General features: G+C 38.9%; 1 protein-coding gene across 1 annotated transcript; it reads right to left on the reverse strand.

Moving 5' to 3' along the window:
* Window positions 1-8,239: 8,239 nt before the first annotated feature.
* On the reverse strand, window positions 8,240-9,187 carry LOC102825962 (olfactory receptor 13A1-like). Its single transcript, XM_006875368.1, has one exon. The coding sequence runs from the start codon at window positions 9,185-9,187 to the stop codon at window positions 8,240-8,242; it is 948 nt and encodes a 315-aa protein (XP_006875430.1).
* Between the last annotated feature and the right edge of the window lie 3,237 nt (window positions 9,188-12,424).

Here is a 12,424-nt window from a genome sequence, read left to right on the forward strand (position 1 = left end):
TAAGCAACTAATTTTAAGAACTGGATTATATAAAGAAGAATATGATATCAGGATTGGAGGAAGACTCATCAAAAATCCGTGATATGATGATGCAATCCTCATATTCATGTGAAAGTTGGACAATGAATAAGGAAGACCATAGAAGAATTGATGTGTATGGAGAACAATCAGAATGTTCCTAGGAAGCTAGGATGGCCAGGCTTTGTCTCTTACTTCAGACATACTATTAGGAGGGACCAATCCCTAGAGAAGGACATTATGATTAGTAAAATGAAGGGCCACTGAGAAACAGGAAGACCCCCCCAACAGGATAAATTGTCAGAGTGGCAGCAGCAGTGGGCTCACGCATAGCAACTGGTCTTCCTTGTTGTTGTTGTTGTTTAGTGCCATTGAATTGGTTCCAACCCATAGTGGCCCTGTATAGGGTTTTCAAGGAGCTGCTGGTAAGCTTGAACTGCTGACCATGAGGATCAAACTGACACTGCAGTTCACCACATTAATCCACAACATCACATCAGATCTTCCTTGTAGGTGTATGGATATTATCCTATCACAGACAACATTATATTTCAAGACAGACTTTGAAATGTTGCTTTTGATGAGGAATGTGAAGCCATTCCTCTTAGTATGTCATTCGCAATCTAGTAAACCATATGATTGACTGATTTAGTATGGCAAATACCGGTCCATTTTAGTTCACTAATGCCTAGAATATCGACGTTAATGTGTTCTATTTTGTTTTTCACAACTTCCAACTTTGCTAGATTCATACTTTATACATTCCATGTTTCAATTATTACTGGTTGTTTCCAGCTGTTTCTCCTCATTTTGAGAAATACCAAAGACAAATTTATGAAAATTTCTTAGCCATATCCAAAAACTTTGGGGGATGAGTCACTGGACCTGGGGGCTCAGGACCACATAGTCTCAGAGGACACCATACTCAATTGGCATAACAGTCTACAAAGACGTTGTTTTACTTCCAACTTTGGTAAGTAGTGACTTCTGTCATAAAAGCTTCTGATGAGCCATCTAAGGTACAACTATGGGTCTCTGCCCAGATGCCATGTAGAATGAAGAAAATCAAAGATACAAGGAAATAATTTGTACAAAGTATTAATGGACCATGTGGACATCAGACAACTTGGAGACCAGATCTAGATTGTGTCCAGATACCATTGCTGACCTGCTCTGAAAGTGATCACAATAGGAGATAGAGTAGGATAAAAGCATGAAACAAAATTCAAAATCACAAATGACCAGGCTTATTAGGCCCCAAAGACTATGGTCGTTAGACATTCTTCACAAAATATTATTGCTTTTTTCTTAATTTCTTTAAAATTTATATGACAGCTTAGAGGAAAATTACAGCATTTATGGTGGAGTTTATAATATAACATGTATAGATATAATACTTATGGAAGCTATAGAATAAAGGGCACATAAATGGAATTTCATATTTTAAAAGTGCTAATGTTTTACTTAAAGTGCTTCAGTATTAATTCTGTAAAGTGATAAAAACTACTATAAATGGATATACTAACAGTAGTAGATTTACACAAAAAGGCAACAAAAACTGAGAAGCAATAAAAGAGAGATGGGATATAGAGAAAACATGTCAGTTTGATAGAACTGAATATAAGCCTATCAGTAACCATATTAAATGTACATAGACTATCATTCCACATAAAAGTTAAAATGGATGAAGAGGTAAACAGAAGACACAGGTTGTGAACTGGATAACAAAAGCATGTCCCAACTACAGGCTACCTATAATGAGCTCTGGTAGTTCTGTGGGTTATATGCTAGGTTGCTAAGCATAAGGATGGCAGTTCAAACCCACCAGACACTCTGAGAGAGATAGCTGATGCTGTGTACTCCTTTCAAGATTTATAGTTTTGTAAACCCTATATAGCGTCACAATGAGTCAGAATCAAATCAGTCCCATGGATTTGATAAGGATCACATTTTTGGTTTAATAAGGAACACATGCTAAACATAAAACTCATGATTGTTGAATTGAAAAGATAGAAAAAGAAATACTGTGCTGGTAATAAATGCATGAAGGCTGGAATGACTGTAACAATATTAGACAAAACAGACTTCAAAACAACTAGGATTACCTGGGACAAATGAGGACATTCCACAATGATGAAAGGGTCGGTTTTATCACAGCTGGGAATTTGTCTAGTACAGAGTTCCAAATTATGGGTAGCAACAACCAACAAAATTAGAAAAGAGAAATTGATAAATTCATAATCAGAGCTAGAGATTTTTCTATCCTTCTACAGATAATTCATAACAATAATGACAGAGAAGTAGAATGGCACAGAAGACCTGAAAAGTGCTACCACCTTGACTTGACTTAGGTGATATTTAAAGAATATTATTTGCATCAACTATAGAATGTATATGCATTAAAAATGCACATCGAATATTAACCAATATAAACTATATGCTGAGTAATAAAACAGATTCCAATAAATTTTTAAATGTTGAAGTCTTCCAGAATATGTTTCTTAACTAAAAAAAAACTTGACCTGACTAATATTAAGACCATAAGGAGCTCTGAGAGCACAGTGGTTGTGAGTTAGGCTGCTAACCTTAAGGTCAGCAGTTTGAAACTACAAACCATTCTGCAAGATAAAGATGAGGCTTTTTGGTCCCATAAAGATTTACAGCCTCAGACACCCTATACAGGGTCGTTATGAGTCAGAACTGACTCCACAGCACCCCACCACCATTGGCAAAGCTAAGACTGTAGAAATATTGATGCATTTGAGTTTTGGGGTAGGAAAAGAATATTGAAAGTGCTGTGGACTGCCAGATGAACAAACAAATCTGTGTTGGAAGAAGTATAAACATCTATGAAAAGTTTATTTAATGGTGAAATATTTTTCCCTATGATCGGAATTTTTCTTCATATAAAAAATTCCAGAAAACAAAATTTTTATATGAAGAAAAACATGGCATCAGGATTGGAGGAAGACTTATTAACAACCTGGGATATGCAGATGATACAACCTTGCTTGCTGAAAGTGATGAAGACTTAAAATATTTACTGATAAAGATCAAAGTGCACAACCTTTGGTATGGATTTCATCTCAATGTAAAGAAAACAAAAGTCCTCACCAATGGACAGATAAACAACATTATTATCAACAAAGAAAAGATTGAAGGTGTCAAGGACTTTATTCTTCTTGGATCAAACATCAACACTCATGGAAGCAGCAGTCAAGAAATCAAACAACGTGTTGCATTAGGCAAACCTGCTGCACAAGACCTTTTTTTGTGTTGAAGAGCAAAGATGTCAGCTTGAGGACTAAGGTGCGCCTGACCCAAGCCATGGTATTTTCAATAACCACATATGCGTGTGAAAGCTGGACAGTGAATAAGGAAGACCGTAGAAGAATTGATGCCTTTGAATTATGGTGTTAGAGGAAAATATTGAAAGAGCCATGGGCTACCAAAAGAACCAACAGGTCTGCATTGGAAGAAGTGCAGCCAGAGTGCTCCTTAGAAGCCAGGATGGCCAAATTTCATCACTCATACTTTGGACATATTTTCAGGAGGACCAGTATCTGGAGAAGGAGATCATGTTTGGTAAGGTGGAGGGTCAGAGAAAAAAAAGGAAGAACCCCCCAGTGAGATGGATTGGCAAAGTGGCAGCATCAATGGGCTCAAGTGTGACAACAATTGTGAGCTTGGCTCAGGATCAGGCAGTGTTCCGTTCTGCTGTGCCTAAGGTCACTGTGAGTCGGCACTGACTCGATGGCACCTAACAACAACAACAACAACAATGATTGGGATTTAAGTATAGAATAAGAAATCTATAAATATTTATTGAATATTTTGCTGGATGCCCTAGCTAGTGTAATAAATCAAGAAAAAAAATTTAAAGTATAATGATTGGAACATAAGAAGTTAAATTACCTTTATTTGTAGGCAACAATATTGTTTATGTAAAGAATTTACAAAATAATTTCTAGAAAGAATAAGGAAATTTAGCAAGATTGAAGGATATCTGTCCATTATACAAAAATCAATTGTATTTCTCCATACTAGCAGAAAAATAATACAAATAAAAATGTAAACATCCATGCAAAATAGCATTGAATATGAAATATATAGAAATAAGTTTAGCAAGATATGCAATACTGCTACAGGGAAACTGGAAGACATTTCTGAAACTTTGTTGTTGTTGTTATTGTTTTTACGTTTCATCAAGTCAGTTCTGAATCACATCACCCTGTTTAGGGTTTCCAAGGAGCAGCTGGTGATCTTGAATCGCCTACCTTATGGTTCAAACCAACCTTACAGTCCAGCACATTAACCCTCCATTTCTGAAACTCCATTTTTGAAACTAGAAATACAGTATTCATGAATTAGAAGATGATATTATTAAAATGCCAGTTCTCCTCAAATAGATCTTTATACTAAGCAAAATCTCAATCATTATCTCAAAAAGCTCTTTAAAAACACACACACACACACAGAGAAATTGGATTATAAAATTTCTCTGGACATCTAAGGACCTACAATAATCACAATAGTCTTGAAAAGAAAAAAAAAGTATAGGACAAACTATCTGATCTCAGGACTTACTATAAAGGAAAAGTAATAAGAAAACAGTTTTGTTTTTGCTATGGGTCAGTACAACAGAATAGCATTCTATAATAGACCCATTATATCATACTCTAGTGATTTATCTTTTGATGAATGTGCTAACATCAAGGATTGATGTTGAAACAATCAGATGTGTATATGGAGGAAAACAAACTTGACCTTTATTTCACACAATACATAAAAAATAATTTGAGATTAAGTATAGACAAAAACAGGAAAAGTAAAGTTATAAAGTTTCCATAAGAAACATAAGAGAATATCTTTGCTACATGGAATTAGGCAAAATTTGTTCAACAGGCTACATGAAACTTTTAAGCATATCTGTAAAAATAGCACTGATGTTGTACCCCTATCCAAAATCTGACACCCATCTTTTAGATTGATGTTGAAACAATCAGATGTGTATATGGAGGAAAACAAACTTGACCTTTATTTCACACAATACATAAAAAATAATTTGAGATTAAGTATAGACAAAAACAGGAAAAGTAAAGTTATAAAGTTTCCATAAGAAACATAAGAGAATATCTTTGCTACATGGAATTAGGCAAAATTTGTTCAACAGGCTACATGAAACTTATAAGCATATCTGTAAAAATAGCACTGATGTTGTACCCCTATCCAAAATCTGACACCCATCTTTTAGATAACTTTACCATAATGTCAGCTAAAATACACGTGATGGCAGTACCTGAAAATTACAACTGCACCTTCCTTGTTTGCACTGATGAAAATTGGTCTCTGCTGTGTTAAAGTCTTCTTTTTTTTTCCTTTCCAGTTCTTCTCTTTCACAGGATTACATAGTCTGCTTTGAAGTATGGAGCCACTCACAATGAGAACATTAACTTTAATTTGTTGAATGATATCTCACAGCTGGTGCCCAGGGCACATGACATATCTGTTGTACTGCCTCTGTTATCTCTGAATCAGAGATTAGATTTGTAAATAAGAATTCATAAAATCAACAGCTTCTGTTTGCCAAATGATAGGACTTAAAAAAATGAATAGAGAAACCACAGACTCAGAAGAAATCTTTACCAGCAACTGGCAAAGATCTGAACACAATTGTATACAGACTATATAAGAATCTTCTACAATTGAAAAATACAAAGTCAAACAACTCAGTTCAAAATGGATGAATAATTAAACTAATCTTTCATAAAATAAGAAGTACAGATGGACAATAAGCATGTAAAAAAATTCTTATAACATTAGTTATCATAGAAATACAAATTAAAACCATGAGATAAACACTTGTTGTCGGTGTTACGTGCTGTCTCAAGTCAGTTCCAACTCATAGCGACCCTGTATGGGATTTCAGAAGAGTGGTTACTGATCTTGAACCCCTGACCTTGCTGTTCAAACCGACATTGCAGTCCAACATTAACCTACGGCACCAAATACTTGGTGTTCCACCAAAATGGATAAAGAAACCTTAATGTAGACAATACTAAATGTTGATGAGGAGATTTCGTTTAACATAATTTTAAGAGTGAGAGAAAATAATACAGCTACTTGGGAAAACTAAACACACACTCCCTATGTAACTGAGTAATTTCATTCACAGGTAGTCGCCAAGTAAAAATGAAAGTACAAGTTCATATCCTTGACAAGTCTTGATTGAGAATATTCACAGAAGCTTTATTAACTCACAATCAGCAATCCACATAACCACCATCAGAAAGTGGATGAACAATTGTGGTATATTCTTAAAACAGCCACAGAATATAGCCATAGAAAAGACTGAACTGCTGATAGACAATAAAATCAAAACCCCAAACACAAGCGTGTGCAAATTTAGCAGCTACAAAAAGAATATGATAGATGAAGCTTGCAGGGGGCTGTAATCATTGCAATGAAACAAATATGATTATAATCAATGCAGTGAAACGAGTACAATAAGATGAGTGTAAAACTGATATTCTCCCATGTAAACTATCACACAATTCACAATAAAAAAATAATATGATATCAAATTTTATTTATATCAAGTTTTAGAACAGGTGAAATTAACCTATGATAACAAAAATTGAATCTGCATTTGATTCTGGGGGTATGGGGTAGGTTCTGACTGGGGAGGGTAACTAAAGAATTCCTTGGGGTCTTGGAAATGTCTTGCATCTTTATAAGTGTGTTTTACTTAGGTGTAAAGAGTTGTCAAAACATTTAAAAGTTTCATGTAAGACTCATTTATTTCAAGTAAATTTGTCTTAAAAATTGTAATGAAAACATAGATTCCAGTTATTAAATTTGCCTTTTAAAATGGTGCAGTTTGAAGGAAAGTCTCTGGGGAAGATGCATTTGGAGAGAATCATCCCTGGGCACAACTACCAAGGGCATTTGGACAGGAGGAACAAGTGCAAAGGTCTTGTGACAGTAGAGTTATGGCAAAGAGGAGTAGGAGGGAAGAGCTTATGGGGTCAGTCCCTCCCTACACTCTCTAGAAAAACATGTAGTTAGTCAGTACCTTCTACCTGCTTCAGGCCCCTAAGCTCCTTTGTCTGAGGTTTGGTGGCATTTTTAGAAGCAACTTCATTAAGAGGAAAGGAGATGAAAGAAATATTGATCGAGTTCCCTCAGCATGCCATAGTCCTGTTGGAAACTTACACCTAACATTTTATTCTTTGCACTTCACAGACTAGTCACTTAAGTCTCAGGAATAGGCAGTGGACTCCCCCTGGTGTGATGAGATTCCCGTGGGTCACATCTGATGAGTAGTGTTATTGGCCAGGAAGGCAAGTGAGAAAACCAGGCTTTAAATGAAGTATAAAAATAATAGATATGAATGAACTCCCTGGTCATGAAAAAAGTCTGACATACATTGCTTTATAATAGAGCATGAAACCAAGCCTTTCCTGCCGTTTCCTTGTCTGTGATCACTTGTGTTTGGTAAAACTTGGAGTGCTCATTGTTCAGGATATGCTGCCAGTTGACTGCCCTTCCACCCTGGCTGCTCCTGTTCAGCTTCTCTGAGTTGTCAAATCAATCCACCTTTCTAGCCTCTGAAGTTCAGTGTTCCAAGATACCATCCCTATTTGTTTCACTTGGTCTCCCCTATATACGCTACCATCTTGCCCTGGTAAGTTCCTTTTGTGCCCTTTTATGTACTTTATTATTTTTCCTACATTTGAGCAATTCATGTAATTGCATTGATTGATTGATCCCAGTCAACAGAAGCAAAGCCAAGGGCTGTGCTCCTGGAGGAGGAGGATGGAAGACCCAGGGGAGATTGCATTCAACTGGGCAGGACTGAACTAGATAGCAATTAGGAAGCCCTAAGTTTAATACTAAGACCTAAAGCAGGTGTGGGCAGTAAGGTGCCGGTGCTAGAGGGCTCTCCTTTTCGTTTGTATCTAGGGCAGTGGATAGAAGAGGCAGAAAACGAAGAACTGACTAGAGAAAGGCCTTGGGAAAGTTTTAGGGATCAAGGAAGTTTACACCAAAAGTGTTGCTCAGCAGACTGAGGCCCAGTCTAATGGGGGAAGATGGTCACAAGTCCAAATAAACTAGTCCCCACATAAAAACTGCATCCCAGAATGGTGCCCACACCAGGATCAGCTCATATGTTATCCACAACAGGCATCAGTGAGAGAGAATAGTGTTTGTTCAGTATTCACCTTTGGCAGAAAAGGAGAAGCTTTCCCAGGGCGCGCTGGACCTCCACGTTCCGCAGCGAGTAGATGAGTGGATTTAGGGCGGGACTCAGCACCGTGTACAGCACCCCTGCCACTTTGCTCCTCTCAGGACTGTAGTTGGAGGAAGGGCTGATGTAGGCAAAGAACACAGCTGTGTAGTACACGGAGACCACAATCAGGTGGGAAGAGCAGGTGGAGAAAGCACGGCGCTTGCCCTCGGCTGAGCGGATGCGCAGGATGCTGACCACGATGTAGCCATATGAAGTCAGCGTTAGCAGGAAGTTGATGCAGCCATAAAAAACATCAGCCAAAACAGTCATGATACTGTTCACTCGCGTGGAGCTGCAGGAGAGGAGCAGCAGCGGTGGGATCTCGCAGAAAAAGTGTGTGATGACACGGGGGCCACAGAAGGTCAATCTCGCAATCAGACCAGTGTGAACAAAGCAGTTGAAGGCACAGACGCCCCAAACGCCCACAGCCAGTACCACGCACAACCGCGGACTCATGATGATGCTGTAGTGCAGCGGGCGGCAGATGGCCACGTAGCGGTCGAAGGCCATGACTGAAAGCAGCAGCAACTCAGAAGACAAGGACCACACAAGAAAGAAGAGCTGAACCATGCAACCCGCATAGGAGATGGTGTTTTCCCGCACAAACAAACCTGACAGCACCTTGGGCAAAATGGTGGAAGTGAGGATGATGTCCATGATGGCCAAGTTGGACAGGAAGAAGTACATGGGACTGTGGAGGGCAGCACTATGGCCCACAACTGTGACAATGAGAATGTTGCCCGTGAGAGCCACGGTGTAGAGCACCAGGAAGCAGCCAAAGAGTGGCAGGCGCAGTGCAGGATGCTCTGAGAATCCCTGCAGGACGAACTCCATCACCAGAGTCTGGTTGGACTTTGCAGTCCCACCAGAATCCATGACACATGAAGTCTGGCTGCCCCTCCAGAGAACCTGCAGGTGTTTAACAAGCGGTTACATGACACTCACTTCAGATCATGCTTTCACGGGTTACCAGAAGGGGGTTTGTTTTATGAAAGCCCACTTATCTCCTTAACCTCCACCCTCCCACACTTCTGCAAACCACATCACACCCTGCCTTTACTTTTTCTTTCATTCCTACAGTGAAACATTTTTATCATCTAGATTTGTTTCAGGCACCTGCTTCCTCCACCCCACATGGTCACACCCTGCACAGTGATGCTCCTCACTGCTCTTCTGCCCACTGCAGTCATAGCAGATAGGTTCTACCCCATGGCTCCTACCGATCCTGCAGATTTCTCACACTGGGCCAGGCTGTTGCACACTCTGCTCTCCTCACATCCCTCAGTAGCTATTTCTCATCCATTATGAGGCGGGGCACTTTTTCTCATTCCCCTCTTCAGTGTAGATGGTGTTGTTTTCTAGCTCTATACCCACAGTGGCCCACCCCTTAACTGAAGCTTTCCCCAGTTTGACATTTCTCAGATACATTCCTCCAGGACATCTCATTCTTGAACGTCAGACCTAGGAACCCCACGTCCTTTTGGGGTTTTCTGGCTTAGTGAGCTACAGGCTCTTCCAACTCAACATGCTCAAACCTGAACTCAGCACCATCCACTAAAGCGACCCTGATGTTTTTCCCCAGTTTATGCTGATGAACGACCTAGCCACTCCAGTTCTATGAATCCCAGGACAGAGGCTTCATGGGGCAGGGCTGTGTTTGTCTGCTCATTGTCACACTGGGAACTCGTGGCCAAATTAGGCATTGAAAAGATATGTCACATCTTGTTTCCCTCTCATCCAACTGGTCATCAAGGTCTACAGGTAAAACCTTATAAGCATTGCTGTCCATCTCTCATACCTTCAGCTATGTATTTTTTAGGTTTATTTGGTCATCTCCTAGTGATTTTTTGTGTGTGAAGCATCAAGGAAACTAAAGAACTACATAAAGTTTTTCAGCTGCAGCCTTCCATGGTGAAGAAAAAGTTTGAAGCTTCAGTTGAGTCAGGCTTAAGCATCTTATAGAAAAAAACCAACAGTCTTGAAGGCATATGTCAGAATTCAGACTGTATAATGTAGCAAGCTCAACATCTATAAAAGGAAAGGCTACTGGATATATAAAAATACAGAGAAACATCTGACAACCTCAGTTCATATGAAGAAACAGGATAGGTTCAAAGCAGTTACCAAAATACAGAGCCAGATAACTTCCTTAGAGAAGCAATAACACTGGATTTCCTTGATAAAGTATCTGAAAAAATTATGCTTAGTGGCATTCAACAGATTGAGAGAAAGATTGGGGAAACTGCAAACAAAATTAAGGAAAACACAGACAAAACTCTAGAAGAATTCAGTAAAAAACACTACAAGAACAAATTGACAAAATATATGAAAAATTAGAATCCAAATAAAAAGAGCAATTAGAAATCCAGAAGATTAATGCTAAGAATTCAGAAAAAAGGTAACACTGAAGGGAGTAGAATTGAATCAATGGAAGAAAGAAATAGAAAGACTGAAGACAAATATCTTAATACTAATCTTCTATAAGAATACTTTGAAAAAAAATTTAAAAAGAAGAGGGGAAAAAGAAGAAAAGGGAAACCTGAGGATTATGTGTGACACCAACAACAGGAACAACTTGCACGTGACCAGAATTCCAAAACAGGAAGAGACAAAAAATGAAAACAAACCACACACACATAGAAAATTGTGGACGATTTGATTTCTTGGAAGAAATCATACAGACAAGAAGGCAATGGGACAATAGGGCTCTGTGACACAGGGATCAATGCATAGTTTGAAGAGGGGAAATAATACTAAGATGCTGGGCTGTCTTGTGTATACTGGTTTCCCTTTACTACTATTTTAAAATTGAAACTTGAATTAGATAGAAAGGAATGTCGAGAAGCATGATTACAGAAAGCTTGTAAGCCTGTCTTCAGCCTATAACTGATTAGAATACCTAAAAGGACTTCTAGAACTTGCCCAGTAAAAAAGGCCTCTTGTGGAGCCTTTGTAGTGTACAGGACCTTAAGTGGAATCCTGAGCCCCATCCAGAACCTTCTGAGGTGGGACACTCCCACTAGAAAGGACAAGCAGACCAGCCTGGAACAGCTGGAGTGACAGAAGATACATCTTCAAAGAGAGATCATCAGGAAATATATATATATATATATATATATATATATTGGCAGTATGACTGGCTACTACAAGAATAAGCAATATGCTCACTGGGAAACCATCAAGGCAAACACTCAAGTTCCTTCAGGGCAAACCCCTCTCTAAGACTGAAACTCAAAGGAAACACATGAGTAGGCATGTAAGCTTGCTGGTGCCTATGTTGGGCTACTGGTGTGTGGAAGAGGGGGAAAAGCAGCAATGAAGAAATGAGCTGGATTCAACCATGTTCCACAGACTCCCAAGGACCTGGAGATGAGAGAGAGAAGAAGGGCTGGTTGGTCCAAAATATGGTGAGACCTGGGGACACCTCATCTCATGGACAAAGACATAGCCACAGAAGTCTAGAGCTGAGAGTGAAGCATCCAGCTGATATGAAGTAAGAGGGGTCACACAAGAGCACCCAAAGTTGCAGATAGTACCCATCTGACCTAGCCTCGATGGCTTAATAATCAGAACTCAAGTAGAGGAAGATTAAAAAAAAAAAAAAGAAGAAGAACAAAACAAATTTTGGTAAAGGAAATGAGGGTAAATTGCTACAATTTGATGAACTTGACCTATATTCATGGAGGTAGTAACTCTAAATACCAACAGAGAGGGAAGGAGTCTTCACATCAAGTATCAAAGCTATCCTGTCTGTACACAGGATAGATAGGGATAGGCAACTTAGACATTTGCTACCTAAAATGAGGAGTGATAAAGGCACAAAGTGACTGGCTTACAAAGTTTCAAGGGGGAGCTTAGTTTAATAGTGTGTGGGGAAAGAAAGAGTTCCCACTGAATAGTTTTCAGCTTGTCTAGATGAGTCTGGTTAAAGAAATGGGGATAAGATCCTTATGATTCAATAATGAGTAATTGTTACCATGACTAAGTGTGATTGTCACAATTGTAAAGGTAGAAGTTTCATTACAAAAACAGGGGAGTGGCTAATCTTACAGTCCAGAAACAAAAGACCCTAAGATCATCAATGGAGAAGAGCACAAGCAGAATGAGAGACCT

The sequence above is a fragment of the Chrysochloris asiatica genome, unplaced genomic scaffold (assembly GCF_000296735.1).
Source record: "Chrysochloris asiatica unplaced genomic scaffold, ChrAsi1.0 scaffold00323, whole genome shotgun sequence".
NCBI classification, from domain to species: domain Eukaryota; kingdom Metazoa; phylum Chordata; class Mammalia; order Afrosoricida; family Chrysochloridae; genus Chrysochloris; species Chrysochloris asiatica.